At 44.7% G+C, this 18,636-nt stretch overlaps 1 protein-coding gene across 2 annotated transcripts; it reads left to right on the forward strand.

Annotated features, from left to right (window-relative positions):
• Positions 1 to 16,268: 16,268 nt before the first annotated feature.
• Positions 16,269 to 17,415, forward strand: LOC103627236 (Protein LITTLE ZIPPER 3). Of its 2 annotated transcripts, none has more exons than XM_008647525.2 (2): positions 16,269 to 16,406; positions 16,760 to 17,415. In XM_008647525.2, the coding sequence occupies exon 2, from the start codon at positions 16,775 to 16,777 to the stop codon at positions 17,063 to 17,065; it is 291 nt and encodes a 96-aa protein (XP_008645747.1). In that variant the 5' UTR covers positions 16,269 to 16,406; positions 16,760 to 16,774; the 3' UTR covers positions 17,066 to 17,415. The 2 variants fall into 2 exon arrangements, with proteins under 2 accessions (XP_008645747.1, XP_035815086.1); XM_035959193.1 differs by lacking the exon at positions 16,269 to 16,406 and adding an exon at positions 16,413 to 16,508.
• Positions 17,416 to 18,636: the final 1,221 nt, after the last annotated feature.

The raw sequence follows: 18,636 nt of genomic DNA on the forward strand, positions 1-18,636 counted from the left end.
TAAAGCAAGAAGTGGCTCGCCTTGGAAAGGCTTTGTATGACAAGAAAGGCAAAGCCAAACAAATCCGACCTCCACAGGATAACACCACTGCGGGAGTGAACAAGCTTGTAGAGGGAGAAACTGTGATTTGTAGGCTATGCCACATGGAAGGCCACAAGTCTTTCCAATGCAAGGTGATGACCGGGGATAATCAAAGGCAAAAGCTCCAGCAAAAGCCATCAAGCAAAATCTCCAGCACCTACATCAAAAAGGTGAACAAAAAGGATGCTACACCATATTTGATCAAGAAGAAAAAGAATGGAAAGGTGATAGCAATCAAGGCCAACAAGCAAGGCAACAAAGAAAAGGGGGCCAAACGCATCTGGGTGCCAAAGGAAATAATTTCAACCATGAAAAGCACCAAGAAGGTTTGGATCCCAAAAGGGAAGTGAGTGGACCGAAGGTCTGCGGGAAATTTGGAGACTTGGCAAAGTTGGGATGTATATCATGGGATACATCATATTGGATCAAATTTATTGCCAAGTGGGTTAGTGAAAATTTTGGACCCAAATTTCCCACCCATGACTAAGGTAACTAGATTTATTGTATCTCTTGTTTTTAGATATGCGTATCTATTTACCTTGTATCTAGTTTACCTTTCTTGCCTAGTATTACATTTGTTATTTACCTTTGTTTTAAATTATGCATACTAGGTGAATCATATGGTAGGATTGCTTGTTTTAAATTCATACACTTAAGCAAACCTACATGGCTTAAAATATTTATTTAAGCACGACACATAGCTTCTATATCACTCCATAGTAAATGATGCATCAATTGAAAATTTTGATTTCTACAAGTTGTATCATTTAACTTATATGTGCCAAAGTTCGGATTATAGATAATTTGCCCCTCTTGATATCAAATCAAAGTGCATGTCTCCAACAAGTATTCAAAACTTGTATGCACATCTTCAGGGGGAGGTTACTCTATAATCTAATACTTTGAGACTAACACATTTTCAAGTCTATTTCATGTGATAGTCTCATTGTAAGGAAAATGAGGTCCCCGGAGAAAGACAACAATCTTCCACTGCAAAATCTCCAAGAACTCTCATGTCTCTCAAGCTCGCCATTGAATTTCAATCGGTATCTTTTGAGACTACATCTAGTATCATTTACATGTCTTCTCCAATATTTGATTAGACTATATTTCATATCATATACTTCCATGTTGCTAAAAATGCATAAGTGGTTAACTCATATACTGTTACCTATGCATAAGGGAAGTTAGTCTTTTCAAATCATGTCTTGCACCTCTAATTTTCACATGCTTTTTCCTAAGATCTCTATCAGGGGGAGCTTTTCTTCATCTCTAAAGGGGGAGAAAAACTCTTTCTAAAGGAGAATACTCATTTAGGGGGAGTAATCTTTTGAGGACAAGCTTTTATTTACTTCCTACATGCTTTTAATGTCTTCCTTTTCGGTGGTTGATGCCAAAGGGGGAGAAGTTTAGGGACCAAAGCAATGAAAGCTATATCAAACAGCAAACACCACAAATTTAAAATTTTATATCTACAAATGGTATTTCAAGTGGTTTTGGTTATTTGGTCCTAAAATAGGAAGTAAGTGAATTATGGAGTTAGGGGGAGGCTTAAGTCCATAATATCACTAAGTGGGGATAAAACATGCATCCTAGCAAGTAGATTGCATATTTTCATTCAAATGTTTGTTATATTTGCTTGCTTTGGTTGTGTTGTCATCAATCACCAAAAAGGGGGAGATTGTAAGGAAAAATGGACCCCGGGCCATTTGGCTAAATGAGTTTTGGTGTTTGATGATTAACACAACCTGTGAACTAATGTGTTTGCTAGTGTTTATGTTTATAGTTCACAGGATGCGAAGAGGATTGGACTAAGACACTGAGGATGCAACACCTCAAATGAAGACATAAAAAGAGCTTAGAAGTCCAAGACTCAAGACCAAAGGAGCCCAAGAATAAAATACAGAAGACCTAGAAGATGGGCTGTCAGCTGGCGCACCGGTGGCACACAGTTGGCTCACCGGTGGCGCACAGTTGGCGCACCGGTGGCACACAGTTGGCTCACTGGTGGCACACAGTTGGCGCACCGGTGGCACACAGTTGGCTCACCGGTGGCACACAGTTGGCGCACAGGACATCCAACAGAGTTTTCTGAGAGAAGGCACCGGACTGTCCGGTGTGCACCGGACTGTCACTATTCACTGTCCGGTGCACCTAACGGCTAGCTCAGAACTAGCCGTTGGCTGCACAGCGTTGGCGCACTGTTGGCTCACCGTTGGCGCACTGTTGGCACACAGTTGGCGCACCGTTGGCTGACAGGACTGTCCGGTGTGTCAGAACTAGCCGTTGGCTGCACAGCGTTGGCACACTGTTGGCGCACCGTTGGCGCACCGTTGGCGCACTGTTGGCACACAGTTGGCGCACCGTTGGCTGACAGGACTGTCCGGTGTGCCACCCTTACAACAGTCTTCTTTCCAACGGCTAGTTGAGTTGGGGCCTATATATACTTCATCCAATCAACCATTTGAAGGTGTGGGAGCCCAAGCAACATACCAAGGCATATTGTAGACATTTCCAAGTGCTCAAACACCCAAGTGCTTAATAGAATCACTCGGTGATTAGCGTAGGTGCTTTGCGAAGTGCTTAGGTTAGTTAGACCGCATTAGCGCTTGCTCTAGGTGAATCCTAGTTAGTTGAGTGAGTTTAGACAAACCACACAACCCCTCGGCTCTTGCGTGGGCCGTTGAAATTGTATCGAGTGGGGCGAGAGTCTTGCGAGACCGTGACAACCGTGTTTGTGTCACGGCCGCCACCGTGTACCGGAGGGAACGAGGCCCGCGGCGTTTCGCCCGGAAGCTCGATAGTGGAGACGGCGGGGAGCGTCCGAGAGGAGCCGGAAGCGGAGCACCACTTGCGCGTGGAGAAGGCCCGTGGCTCTCTACGGAGTTACTCGACCGAGGTGCTTGGCCCTCGCGTGGGCTTCCCTTTGCGTAGGGGCACCAACGAGGATTAGTCGGGACCTTGCGTGGTTCCGGATACCTCGGTAAAAATACCGGCGTCATCCACGAGAGTTTTCTTCTCTACTTTTCTCTTTAAGTTTCCGCATTTATATTAAGCATTTAAGTTTCAATCTTGTATACATACTTATTTAGTGTAGATTGAAACTTAGCCATTGCAGTAGAGATAGCAACACTTAGAAAAAACCTAGTTTGCACTTTCTAGTTTGATTATTTGCATAGGTTTTGCTCTAGGGATTTAATTGTGGCCTAGTTTAGTTAAAGTTTTAGAAGTCCTAATTCACCCCCCCCCCCCTCTTAGGCGTCACCCGTTTCCTACATGCCCTTACCTTCCCTCTGTACTTCTGTAGTATTCGGTTGTGAGAGCATGTTTGTATAGATAGCTAATGTTGTGAGTGTATTATAAGGGCATTTGAGTATTTGGACAATATATTTAATGACTTTAGAATCTGTTTAGTCCCTAGAACCAAACAGTTAGAGAATAAAGTTTAGTCCTAGTACTAAAGTTTAACTAATTGAAACCAAATATGGCCTAAGTCTAAAATGAAAATGTCTAAATTCCTAACAATACCTTGATGGATCCAATGCCACGCCGGAGAAGCAGATCGCTGCATCAACGGCTCCGGGTGCTGTTGAAGTCACCAATCTAGCGTAGGCTCGCTGACCAATAATTATTGCGTGGTCTTCTCTTTTATCGATGACCGCTCAGCCCGTAACCACTAGCTGCGGCAATGGCAATATGGCATTGCATTTGCACGGACACGGAGACGGAGACAAGAAATGCTTGCGCGCGAGAGCCCACCGGCTGTGTGTTGGGCTAGTGCTGCTGCATGGGCCGGCCAGCATTCAGTATAGCCGAAGTGATGGCCCAAACAAGATCGCGCCAATCGTGCTAACGTGGCTATGGAGGTAGCTGCGTCGCGCCAACACTGACAAGCAGTGACGACCGACCTGACCCCGTACCGTGGCTAGCATACAACGAATCCACTCCTAGCTTCTGGTCGGTTCGTGCAGGCTGAAACAGTTGATGATTTGAGACGTGTGCGCAATGGGTCGTCGTCTCGGTTCGTGTTCTCTGCCCGTGCGTATACATGTGCAGGGGTATATATGATGATACATTATACCCACAAGTACGAGATCGATCGATCGGTCGTCCCGTCCGTACGTTCCCGGCTGCCATGCATGATGATTCGCTTGCAGAATCCTCTTGAATGCAAGGCGAATGCATCATTCGTTTGCTAGCTAGCTAGCTAGCTATACATAGGGCTTGTATTGTAGCGACGGTTGCATTGATTACATTTTTGGCACCCCCCTCTCTGTTTCAAAAATAAAATACATACTGGTTAATCGGTTATGGTCAGGATAATAACTGACTAGTAGGTGAAAACATACTTGCTTCGTCGCGCGTTTGAAGTTATCTGATGTTTTAATATTTGTAGGTACGTAGCTTTTTTTCTATATCTTATAGTTTAGAACGGATAAAGTAGTCATCAACTAGCTTGTATTAATTTAAATAATGTCATGTTTAAAACAGTGCGCGTACAAGATTATTATAGCCTCATGGCCATTACATGTTTAAATGAGAATGACGAATCAAGGGGACAGAAAGAAGAGATGTGAGCGCAAGAAGGGGCCAAATGACTGGTAAGATTTGTGTGAGTTAGGGTTTGTCTTGCCGATTTTCATACTCTACTGCTCCCTCCGTTTTCAAAATAATGTTCGTTTTAGCTTTTTTTATGTCTATTCAAGTATATATACACATATATAATACACATGCATTAAATATTGTATGAACCTACTAATACCACAAAACAAATTTTAATTTAGCACAGAGGGAGTATTAGGTATTCCAATTTATCTTGCGACGGATGCTACAAAATCAAAATGCACGCATCTCAAAAACACCGCGAAAACCCAATATTCCAGTGACCAGTGTGTGTGTGTGTTTTTTTAGGATAGATACATATAACTTGACTAATTATCGGCTCAAACCTGTGAAAATACATCTTGTTAATAATTATTTAAATTGGAGTCAGAGAATATTTGTCTTAGATGAACATTGGCCATCAACATAAATGAGTTGCTGAAAGTAATGTCTTTGGACTAGTTTTGTAGCTAGCTAGTACGATTAATTAAATATAGGCAACTAAAGTTTAGATGAGTAACCTTAGATCGCGTGTGCTGTAAACATATGGACTAATACTAAGAGAGACTAACAACTAATTTGACTGGATTAAACATAACAGTCCATCTTTTAATGAATATCCATGACTTAGATGCAACAACTAATATGCAATCAGACCTTATACGCAAGCTCGCTTTGCACACTTTGCGCATAAGGCCGGATTGCAGTGACCTAGCTAAATATATATACACCACTTACCAATTTACCATCAACATAAATCTGAATTGAATTACAACACAGAGTAACATTTTAATGCCATGCGAATTAAAATCAGGTCAAAAGGCCGGTGTGACAATGAAGCAGAGAGGACGGGGGGTTTGAATACCCCAAACTGATGAAGAGTAACATTTTAATGCTTTGCACGCATGCATGTTCCGTCGGAGTATATATCAATACTTGAATATAATAATAATAGCACCAAGTATTCAAGTGGTGTCGCAGAAGAGTTCAGTGCTACTGCTACATCGGCTAGGCTACACACACCAGGTAGCTCATCCCCCTTGTTGGTACCAAGCTAGCAGCATCATATACTTGGCATGCACTGCAGAGCTGAGTAGCTACGGCTTGACCGTGCATTGGAGCTGCCCGAGACCCGGCCACGTTCGGCTTGCGTAGCAGAGATATATAATTGGTGATCTATCTAGGCGGATCTGCTCCTCCATCCTGCTGTCCATGATAATTCTTCCTGCATCATGCTGCCTGACACGGGGCCTCATGCATGCACACGCTGATGGCTGGTTAATTTTTCTCGCTCGCCCGTACGTTGGATCGAGCTGGTACGTACTACGGTGCCCAACCGGTGGAGATATAGTTATTCCTGATGCCCAACCGGTGGAGCCCCTGGTGAATGGGCACAATAACGTGGAGCTCAACTTTATGTTTTCGCCTGGCTGGCATTCGGATCCTGTTCTGTTGAGCCACTTAGAGAGGAAAAGGAATGCTCAGTTTTACAGGATCTGGGAGAGATTTTTTGCTCCAGCCGACTACTCAGCGACCTCGGTGCAGGTTTCCAAGAAATGGGCACCCTTTTTCTTATCCAACTTGATGCACGAGGATTCCTTTAGCTGGTCCAAAAAGTTTCTGTCCTCAGATATTCCTTCAGCTTTGCTGGAGCCGGAGTCTATGTCACTCCCTTTTGTCCTCCCCAGGAAGTGTCCTGAGGACAAGCTCCCTGATTTGGCTGTTTCTGAGGAATCTGCTGATGACACCTCTGTCCCTGCGGACACAACCTCCTCCAAGCCCAATATTGCTATTGTGGAATCAGACCTGAGGAGAAGTAAGAGGCTTCGTGACGCCCGGGCTGGTTTTAGGCAAGGCTCTTGCCAAAAGAAGAATTGTTTGATGTGTCAGCACAAATGTGAGGGGCCCCCCTCGCTTTCTGCTAGAGCTATCAGGCACTTAGGAGAGCGCTTTTGTAATCTGTCAGAGGAAGATTTGGCTGACAAAGTTCTGAAGAAAAAGAAGAATCCGCCTGGCTGTGTTGGCTCTAGCAAGTCAGGCAAGAAAGATGAGGGAGACAGGAATCAAGAATCTTCAGATGATGACAAATGATTCGTTATTTCTGCCTTGGGTGGGTGTCTTTTGCAGGTCTCAACCTCGCCAGGCTTTTTGGCTGTCTCGGCCCTGGCGTTTATATCTGATCTCTGTGTTCTTGAACTTGGCGGTTTCTGGCTGTGCCCGGTTCTGTCTTAACAGATACTCTTTTGCCCTCCCAATTTTTGGGTTTGGGCTCATTTCCGTTGACAAACTTAATCTCTATGATGAATAGTCGCAATGCTACTAATTACTCCGACTGGTCTGTTTTAAGTTTTAATGTCCGAGGTATTAATGCCGTGGCTAAGGGGAATGGAATTCATTGTGTGATTCGGGAGTCCAATAGCGATATTATCTGCTTGCAGGAGACGAAGAGAGAATCTTTTGTTAGGGCAGACTTAAGAAGGTTCTGCCCAAGTTATTACGATGAGTTCGCTTTTGTACCTTCGATAGGAAACTCCGGGGGTTTCATTACTGTTTGGAATAGTTCGAAGCTGGTTGGCAATGTTGTTTTCCAAAATGAGTATGCTCTTTCGGTTGAATTTTTTGCTACTTCGTCGGAGGAATCTTGGATTATCACAAACGTCTATGCGCCCTGTTCCCCAGCTGGGAAAATTGATTTTCTTCACTGGTTTTCTAATATCAACATGCCCTCCGATAAGCGTTGGTTGATTGTTGGGGACTTTAACCTAACCCGTAGGCCTGAGAATAGAAATTCTGCAGGGGGGGACATTAATATGATGCTGGCCTTTAATGAGGCAATCAGCCAGCTAGACCTGGTGGAAATCCCCCTTCATGGCCTCTCCTTTACTTGGTCGAATAAACAAAGGGAACCCCTTCTCCAGAGACTCGATTGGTTTTTCATGTCGCAAGAGTGGGCGGTCAGTTACCCTGATACTCTCGCTACAACGTTGCCCAGGGATATTTCAGATCATGTGCCCTGCTTGATTTCTTTTAAGTCAAAGATTCCTAAGCCCAAGATCTTTAGATTTGAAAATTTCTGGTTACAGTTTGACGAGTTCATGACAATTTTTCAAAATTCGTGGACGGGTATGCCAAGCATTTTGGACAAAGCGAAGAATTTAACAGCAAAGTTCAAGTCCACCAGAAAGATTCTAAAAGATTGGCAGCGGTCCCTGCCAAAAATTGACAAAACTGTGAGCCAAATTAAGTTGATTATTGAATTTATTGATCTTATCGAAGAGCATCGAGACCTTTTGATTGAAGAATGGAATTTCCGCGAGCTTTTGCAACTTAAGGCTGCTGAGTTGCTTCGGCTTCAAAAAATCTATTGGAAGCAACGGGCCTCCATCAAATGGGTTACGGATGGAGATATCTGCTCCAGATTCTTTCATGCCCATGCAACGGTAAGACATGGCCGCAATACAATTGCGTTGCTCGCAGATGAAAGTGGTGCAGCCTTTTCAGAGCATGACCTCAAAGCCAACCTGCTCTGGAATGCGTTCAAACAACGACTGGGTTCCTCCGATTTCGTGGACAATGTCTTTGATCTTCCTAGTTTGATTCTCTGCAACAGGGACTTACAGTGGCTTGATGAGCCTTTTTCAAAGCAAGAAATTGATAGTATTGTGGCGGCCCTACCTTCTGATAAATCCCCGGGACCTGATGGGTTTAATACTAACTTCATCAAAAAATGCTGGCCGATTATTTCACAAGACTTCTATGACTTATGTGATCAATTCTACCACGGAGATGTTTGCCTTCGAAGCATTAATGGCTCTTATATTGTTCTGATTCCGAAGAAGGATAATGCCAGAGTAGTGGGCGATTTCAGACCAATCTCTCTTCTGAATAATAGTATGAAAATCATTACTAAGCTGCTGGCTAATCGGCTTCAGACTGTGATGACTTCCCTTGTTCATAAAAATCAATATGGCTTCATCAAAGGAAGAACCATTCAAGACTGTCTGGCCTGGGCATTCGAATATATCCATCTTTGCCATATTTCAAAAAAAGATATTATTGTGCTCAAATTGGACTTTGAAAAGGCGTTTGATTCTCTAGAGCATGAGTTCATTCTTCAGGTGTTGCTGCACAATGGCTTCGGCACCAGATGGCTTAACTGGATTAGGGACATTCTTCGGTCTGGCACGTCTTCAGTTCTTCTTAATGGTGTACCTGGGAAAACTTTCCACTGCAAGCGTGGGGTCAGGCAGGGTGATCCACTCTCGCCTCTTCTTTTTGTTCTCGCGGCAGATCTGCTTCAAAGCATCATAAATAAAGCGCGGCGGCAAAACTTGCTCAAGTTACCATTGCCAGAGAATTGCGGTCAAGATTTTCCGATAGTTCAATACGCGGATGACACGCTGCTGATTTTGGAAGCTTGCCCTAGACAGCTATTCTTTCTAAGAGCTGTCCTGAACTCTTTTGCTTTTTCAACGGGGTTGAAGGTGAATTATAACAAATCAAGTATGTACCCCATCAACGTCAGTCCGGCTAAAATGGTGATCCTTGCTGGAACTCTTAACTGTCAGATAGGTTCAATGCCCTTTACCTATCTGGGTATCCCGCTGGGGCTTGCAAAACCTAAAATATGCCACTTTTTACCACTCATTCAGAGGATTCAAAAGCGACTTTCATGCACTTCTGCCCTCCTCTCACAGGCTGGCAGGCTCGAGCTTGTTAACTCGGTTTTCTCAGCTCTCCCGACTTTTTTGATGTGTACGCTGAAGATCCCGGTGACCACGATTAAGAAGATTGATTCCTATCGGAAGCACTGTCTCTGGAGGGGGAACGACGTCAATTCAAAGAAACCGGCGCTAGCTGCCTGGAGTATGATTACTCAGACAAAAAAATGGGGGCTTGGGAGTGGTAAGAATAGAGACTCAAAACAAAGCCTTGCTCCTGAAGTTCTTGCACAAGTTCTTCAACAGTCACGATATTCCCTGGGTTAACTTGGTCTGGAGCAACTATTACAGGACAACCAGGATGCCTGGCTGCTCGAAAATTGGCTCCTTCTGGTGGAAAAGCTTACTTACGTTTGTCCAAGATTACAAGGGTATGGCTGCCCCAAAAATTGGAGATGGAAGAACCATTCTATTCTGGGAAGATATGTGGAATTCGGGCATCCCGGCTAATCAATTCCCTGAACTATTCTCCTTTGCCCGCAACAGCAAACTGTCCATCAAAGAGGCTCTCCAAAAAGAGCAACTTATTGAAATTTTCCAGCTTCCTCTGTCGGTTCAAGCTCATGAACAATTTTTAGACTTAGACGCAACCTGGGGCCAAATCATGGTAAACAGCACAAACGATTCTTGGAAACTCATTTGGGGAGCAGACATTTTCTCTACAAAAAAAACGTATAAGCATTTGATGGGTCAGGCCCAGGTTCACCAGATCTTCAGATTGCTTTGGAAAAACAAGTGTCAACCAAAGCACAAGGTCTTTTTTTGGCTGTGGCTAAAAAACAGACTCAATACAAGAGATCTGCTGAAAAGGAAGAATATGAACCTAGAGTCCTATACTTGTGAGAACTGCATCTGGCAAAAGGAAGAAACTCTTTACCATCTTTTCCTCAAGTGTAACTTTGCAAAGGCCTGCTGGACTTCTATTGGTTTGACGTCTCCCAGAATTGCTAATCCTGAGGCCGCGGCAGTAAACCTAATGCAACAACTCAATGTTTCATTCTCTATGGAAATTGTCATTCTCAATGAGTTTGCAAGGGAACTTCATCTTGTCATGCTGAGGGCTAAAGGCCGTTTTGATTCGACAATTCCTGCATGGCTTCAGCTTTGGCAGTAGACCTCGTTTTTTTTCCTTTTTCCGTTGTAGTTAGGTTGTTTTACCCTTTGTAATCTGCTTTCTGTCTGCTTCTAACTCTGTTATTTTAAAGTTTTAATAAAATTTTCAGTAGGGGCTCGCCCCTCCTGTCTTATAAAAAAAAAACGTACTACGGTGCTGCCAATGCATATGCACTGCACTGCACTGCATTGCAGCCATGCAGGGAGTGAAGACGATCGATCCATCGAAAAAAGTTTTCCGCGGGACAAATCGATGCTTCGCATTGACCGCGCCATCTTGCATTGAGAAGGCGCGCGGGCAGCAGGGTACTACTTATATATGGCAGCAGCTAGCGGCAGCTTCTTCTTCTTCTCCGATCCTTCCTTTTGCAGGCCGGCTGGCTGGCTGGACCATTAGACTTTCTGCCCATGCACTTCATTGCACCACCCCCTGCTGCGCGCGTTCCATCATGCCTCTCGAGAAACAATTGCGTTTGCATGCAGCTCATTAGTGTTCTGTTCTGTTCTGCTCTGCTCTGCATGCGTGCCCTAATATTTGCAGGCCCGGCCGGCCGGCGCTGCCTTCTGAAAAGGGGGATTATATATTATTCCTTTTGCCGGACCGGAGCTCCTTACACAGTAATACGTAGCCAGCCATACAGTTACAGTGCACGAAAAATATTAGACCACCAAGCACTTGCCTTGTGCACTGTAGTTAGTCTGTTGCGTCATAGCCGCATCGACCATAGCTATACATGTATCGCTTCTGCTTTTCTGCCGCTCGCTCACCCAGTCACCCTCAATGCAAAAAAAAAAAAGCCTTCCGGTTTCCGCTGCTAGCTGCTCGCGATCGAGTGCCCTCCCCTCTGCCGTACGTGTGTGCACGCCAGCTATCCCAGCAGTATATTCTCTCATCAGCAGCCTCGCTCGATCTCTCTCACTAGCCATTGATGCCAGCTAGCGTCACCGTCACCGAGAAAGCTCCGCTCCGGCCGGATCGACGACGACTCCGGCCGGTAGTACGTGATGGCTACCACCTGCTGCTGCACTGTCACTGCAGCCAAGCGATAGATGGCGCGCGCGCATCATCGGCCGGCCGACCGGCGCCGGCCGGGGTTCGGATCTGCAAAAAGGCAGGGATGGGCCGCGCGCGATGGCGAGGAAGCAAAGCAATCAATCACTGCGCACTGGAGCGCTGCTACTAACAGCGTACAATGATGGCCTAGCTTTTGATCCGTAATCATGTTTGCGCTCCCGGCCTTTGGAGACGGATCGCGTTCATTTGCAGCTAGCTAGCTAGTCCGTCTACTGTAGCACTATGTCCACGGCTCTAGTGGTCTATCATGCTCATGCTCATGCATGCAGCGGCTAGTAGCTCTTGCCTGCAGACCTGCAGTAGTAATAGGAGCCTACAGACCAGACGCGCCATGCATGATGCACGGCGTCGGCGGCCTGTCTGCCGGTCGTCGCAGCCACACGCTAGTGCGTTTGTTTGGCCGGGGGGGGTCAACATTGCAGCGCGTTCTGTTCTCTGACAGGGCCTTTTCTAGCTAGCTAGGAGGATAGAAGAAAAAAAACAGGGGAAGGGCGACTGTCAGGTAGTGGCGAAATATGGTCATGGAGAGGCTGGTCAGGAATTCAGACCAAGAGGCCAGAGGTTTATGCCTCTTCATTACTACGTACGTACGTACGTCGTACTAGTAGCAACTAAAACAACCATACTGTCAGAGAAATTAACACACATAATGGTTTCCAGCTTTTCATTGCCTACCAAAATAGTAATAAATACAAGTGCAAAAAAAAAAGTTCTGAGTAGAAGTTCGCTCGGATTTTGACGGCGTTGTTGGTCATCGTTCGTTACTGATGTAGTATGAAGAGAGGATGCTAAAGCAGCCATGACTGTCAGAAAAAAGATGAGAAGAGGGATCATGATCATCAGGATTCAGGGGTGGCATGAAAGAAGCAGGGGCACACCACAAGGCAGCACAGGGATATGCGATGACGAGCGATGAGCCATCATTACGGATCTTGGGCCGGCTAAGGCCCATATATCATCATCATCGTCATCATTTGGAGTCCTCTCTATTCCGCTATACCTCCTCCTTTTTCTTTTATCCCCGTTTTGCCCTCTTACGCACTCGATTGACTGCCATTGTTTTGGCTGAAATTTCAAAATATTCTTTTTCCCCTTTCGTTCAAGAACGTAACATAGCACCAGTGCACCACGATTAACATCTTGGAGAGCCTGAACCGGTACATTTTATGATTACGGAAAAAATAACACCCTAAGGGCTAGTTTAGAAACTACATTTTACCAAGAAAAAATAAACTATAAAAATCACTTGGAAATTGGGGTTCTCAAACTAGTTCTAAATAATTTTACACTTGACAAATTATTGTTTATCATGTAAGTATGCTTGGTCTGCATTGTGACTAAAGTTAAATAGCGGACGTCATTTAGCGGAAAGCTTCGCTCAATTCAATAGCTCGCTGTACCACCCCTTTAGACGTATAACCTACTCCCTCTATTCTAAATTATTGTGAGTTTTTTTGACCCCTTTAGGGCTTGTTCGTTTCTACCCCAATCTATATGGATTGAGGGGGATTCAGGGGTTTCAATCCCTAGTAATTCAAAATCTCTTCCAATTCGTATCAATCCCTCTTCAATCTATATGGATTGAAAATAACCGAACAAGCCCTTAGGCATATAACCTACTCCCTCTATTCTAAATTATTGTGAGTTTTTTTTGGACTTTTTAGATTCGTAACTTTTGCTATATATATCTAGTCATACTATGTATTTATATGTACAATAAAAGTTATACATCTAGAAGAAAAGCCAAGCGGGTACTACTTGGTACAATCTTTCTGTGGCATTACCGCATTAGTCGACGTCTGCCCTGAAAGTGTACATGGCCTTGTAGTGAATTTTGGTAAATTAATAACAATCAAAATTAGGAACTAATGATACGTGACGAACTTTATGAAGAGCGTAGAAAGCAATGGAGGACTATTGGTATTTAATGATCCCTCAAGATGAAAAGGAATGTCAGCATAGACTTTCTTGTGTCTTAATCACTTTATAATTTGAGTTTATATTTAGAAAACGCCATACTATGGCCCTGTTTGGATCATAGGGCTAGAGCTAGTTTAGGCTAGTTTGTGCCAAACTAGCCCAAAAGTAGCCAAACAGGAGGGCTAGAGCCAGTTTTTTGCAACTAGCCCACCCAAAAAAACTCTCCCCACCAAGGGGTGATTATTGGGGCTAGTTTGTTGAAAGGTCCACCAAAATCTTTTTTTCTCTCTTATCCTTCCGCACGGGATCCGCACGTTCCTGGGTCCGTTTCTTTTCTTCGATACGCAGGGAAGGACCGGCGCTGCCATCCTCGAACCGAAGAAACGCCGTCGTCCTCGAGCAGGTCAGCCGTCGCCTCCCTCCGTTCCCTCAGCCTCCTCCTCCCTCTTTTCTTGATGCATGGCCGGTGGGGGTGGGATTCCGCTCCGCGACCTGGCTGGGGGAGCCGCGCCGCCAGCCATGACTGGGGATGGACGCGCCGCCCGCCCTGGCTGGGGCCCGGCGCCTCCCTGGTTGAGTGTCGACACGCCGCCGTGGCTTGGGGTTGACGCAGGCTAGGGGCAGGGCGCCGCAGCGAGGAGCCAGGGCGCGCGAGCATGGGGGCAGGGCGCCGCGGCCATGGCGAGCTGCCTGCCTGCCTTGCCGTCCATGGAAAGGTAGTGGAGCTGCCTGCCTTGCCTTGTCGTACAAGAGTTTGCCACACTAAATCCGGATAAGGAAAAGTTTAAATGAGACAAATGATTATAAAATAGCATTTATTGTAAACTAGCCCTTGGATCCAAACACGTAGAGGGCTAGAGCTAATTTGGGCTAGAGTTAAAGCTAGAAACTAGCTCTAGCTCTAGCCGGGCTTGAAGGATCCAAACAGGGCCTATAAAGAGAGAGGTAATTTTGGGGGGAAGAAAATTGAGGATGTGTTGACTAACCATTTCTTTTGGTCTAAGATGAGGCGTGATCTTGAGTGCCATGTGTCTCATTACACCACTTGCAATAAAGTTATGTATTGCTTGAATCCACATGTCTCTTCCTATTCCTAGTAGTGTTACTTAGGAGCATATTTCTATGGCCTTTGTTTTAGAATTACCTACGAAGAGGGGGTAGTGTATTTGTGATTGTGGGCCATTTTTCTAAAATAGAAAATGGCATACCCAATGAAAAGATCATAAGTAACCCAATGAATTACCACTTGCAATGGAGCTACACAATGAAAAGAGCTAGATGGCTAGAGAAGACTGAATAGCCTAAAAAATTCTTTTCAAAACTATAAGATACTAGAGAAAAACAAGTTAGTGAGAAAGCACAAAAAACTTTCTATAGCGCTATTTCTCAATAAGCAGTCCCTTTGAACAAATCTAGGTGCTATGTCTCTAAAAATATTTCACATAAAGATGCACATTTCCTAATACTCAAATACACTTGTAAACGTGTTCGGGTCCAAGACCACGTGGTTGCCTCTCTGGATGCCCACAACCTAAGGACATCTTTTATGCCTACCAGGTGCCTTCGAGTTTGTTTTGGATTTTCTTGAGTTCTAGTTTTTTGTTGTGAAATAGACATTCTTCATATAAAATACTTGTGATGCCGAGCCAACGAGCCTAATTGTCGTTAGGGCTCCTTTGCTTGTTCTATTCGACTATTTCAATTAGTCCATTCAAATTATGTAATTGAGCCTCTGTATCTCCTATACTTCATTCACATTTGCAAATTTAGATTGTGTGTTTTTATGTTCCTGCTTGTGTTCTTTGATTCATAAGTAGAAAAAGGCCTTTGTAGTTAGACTAACCATGTTGTGTATGGTTCATAACCAGCAGAGCACTAGTGTAACTATTACACGGATTCAAATTTTACTTAGACTAGAAACCTAGCTAGATTGTGAACTTTGAGTTCTTCACCACACAAATCTGTCATATAACTATCTAAAGAACGAACGGGTGACTCCATCAATAGAGGCTTTGTTGAACTTCAATTAATGATTATAATTAAAGATATGATTACAACTCTTGAAATACACCTTGTCTTTGTGCATCGTGTGGAGAGCCCTAAAGCCCTTTTGATCATGTGCGGGGGGAAGATCTACACTCGGGGGCAACCCGATCCGTGGCCTAGGGTATGGTCCAATTAAATCTAAATGCATATAAGTATCTATTTGATTCAGCTGAAATAGTTAACACAAAAGGAACAAAAAAAATTTAGTAGTCTCGACATGGGCCATAAAAGAATTCTAGATCTGCCCCTGATCATGAGTATATATATACCACTAAGGGCTTGTTCGGTTAGCTCTCAATCCATGTGGATTGAGTGGGATTGGATGGGTTTGAATCCCAAACAAGTCAAACTTCTTAAGAAATTTTTCCAATCCCATCCAATCCATGTGTATTGGGAATAACCGAACAAGGCCTAAGTTGTTACACCCTTTGTCCTAAATTACGGATCATTTTATAATTTTTAGATATGTACGTATAGCTTTTATTATGCATTTAGATATATAATATATCTGGATAGATAATAAAAAATCATTTGTCTAGAAATACCAAAATAACCTACAAACACAAAGCAACAAGGACTCACATGTCAGCCCGACAGGTGGACCATCGCCGTACAGGTTGCAACAAAGTTGACAGAAGTAAACGGCGCCGCCTATTGAAGTAGGAGAGGGTCGAGCCTATAAATAAGCGCCACCGGCGCCCCGGCCACACCGAGCAGGCAGAGCACACAAACCATTCCCCCCCAGCTCCTCACTTTTCGCCGTCGCCCTGCCCCCACAGACATCCGACAGTCTCATCAGCGTCTCCCCGCTTTAGGGTGGCCAAGGTCACCGGCTCCACCACAGCAAGGTCGATGCCCCAAACGCTCAGCACTACCACTCCCTAATTTTGCTACTGCGCTCAGCTCTGCTCCATTCATGCTCTGCTCTGCTTCATAGGCTTTCTTTCATGGTGTCGCTCGATTGTTCTGTTGCGAGACGCCCTTTTCATTTTTGTTTGGTTATAGCTTGCTTCTCTTGTCCTATTCGTTTATGCATGCATCCGTCTGAGATGACAGCTCGCTTGTTTTTTTTAAAAAAAAATATATATGGCGGTGATTATGCGATTGCCATGAGCTAGCAGAGCAGCAGCCGTTTTAGCCGCGTGGCCATGCATGCATAGCATCAATTCATGGCAATGCAGCTGACGTGGTGCTGGTGCAGGCGGCTGTAGCGGCCATGGAGAGGCTGAACACGAAGCTGTACCTGCAGAACTGCTACATCATGAAGGAGAACGAGCGGCTGCGCAAGGCGGCCCTGCTGCTGAACCAGGAGAACCAGGCGCTGCTCTCCGAGCTCAAGCACCGCCTCGCCAAGTCCGCCGCCGGTGGCGGTGGCGGTGGCAGCAACAGCAACGCGGCAGCGGCGAGCCGCGCCTCGCCCAAGCCCGGCGCCGACGCCGACGCCGCTGCGCCGCCGTCTCATCATCAGGCCGGCGGCATGCCTGCCCCCAAGCCCAAGCCCAAGTAGGCTGCGGCTGCGGCTGCAGTCCGTCGCACGGCTGCTGCTGCTGCTGTCGGATAGTGGTGGCCTTCATGGTGTTTGTTTTAGCGATCACTTTAATTAGCTCCGGATGTTACTTAGTTTCAGGAATGTTTGTCTAGTTTTAGTTGATGGGCACTCATGTGTGGCAATGATCTTGCGATGAATGGATAACTAGCTAGATGGATCGATCGGTCGATCGTCGGGGGGTATAGAGAGGTGTGCGTTTCTGAACTCTGATGAGAGCGGAGCTTCTTCAGTCTTCGATTCGCAAATGGTTTGAGGAGAGTGGCTTCCTCTGAAATTCCTTTGTCATCCTGCAATCTCTTGTCGGTACACGTCGTCAGTGCGGCAGAGAATCCTCACCATCGTATTTTACAACTTACAAGTTACAACAGAGCAGATAACACGTCATCACATATACAATACGTACTCTCTCGAATAGATTTGGCGCGCAGTTTCACTTTTTTTTTCTTCATCCCCCACCTGCTGGTCTTTACCACGCTATGATTGGCTACAAATAGGTAGTCCAAGACAGTACAAGGCTGCACTCAACAGGATTCCTGCGATGCACATGCCCGTATGCCACCGCCATCATCATTCGACATGGTCGACGTCTACTATACCTTTCATTTTTTCCTACCCATTTAATACGTATACCAAAAAAAAAAGACAAGGAGCTCATCGAGAGCTAAGCTAGCATGCACTTGGATCCTCTGTTCCCTGATCACTCGCTACTCTGCCCAGTCATCGCTGGATTCATTTATCCTTAAATAAGTGTGACTCGATAAACACTTACAGAAACCCTCCCTCTAACAGCAATGTGACAACCAGTCTCCTGGGTTATGAACTCGTCGTGCGCCAGGCCGCCAGTCATTGTCTTGAGCTCGTAACGCGTCTATGGCGCCAAGCAAGAATGCATTTTTGTTTAGTTTTTTTAGACAACAGAAAAAACCCGGCATCGACTTCTTTCAATGAAGAAGTATCGGTCCAAACTTAAGAAACGCACGCACCAACAAATAAACTTATGCCCTGTTTGGTTTAGGGTGAGTAAAGTTTAATTATTTTTAGTCTCTAAAGAAGTAAACATGGTGACTAAAATGTAGTGACTAAACTTTAGTTTTTTAGTCACCAAAGAGGTGACTAAAAAGACCTAAATTAGTATTTTTACCTTATTTATCATGTTCACTTTCTTCATACAGCAAACAACCACTAATTAATAGGACTAATATAGTCATTATTCACATCAATTAATGCTTTTAGTCCAATTTAGTCACTGGAACCTCACTAAAGTTTAATCTAGTGACTAAATAGACCAAACATGGCCTTATTACAGGCCCAGAACTAAAGTTAAGACATAACTAAAAGATCATTCGATTGATGTGGAGAACTGCATGCGTCTTGATTCTAGTAACCTACAGACCTCCCGAATCTAAATTTTATCTTCGTATAAGCGCCGTAATAGAGTCTAAAATCAGAGACTGGTATGTCCCTAAAAAGAACTAAAAAGGCTTTTAGTTGATCATTGTTAAACACCATATAATTTCTTCTAGTCAAAG

This window comes from Zea mays, chromosome 5 (genome assembly GCF_902167145.1).
Source record: "Zea mays cultivar B73 chromosome 5, Zm-B73-REFERENCE-NAM-5.0, whole genome shotgun sequence".
NCBI classification, from domain to species: Eukaryota; Viridiplantae; Streptophyta; class Magnoliopsida; order Poales; family Poaceae; genus Zea; species Zea mays.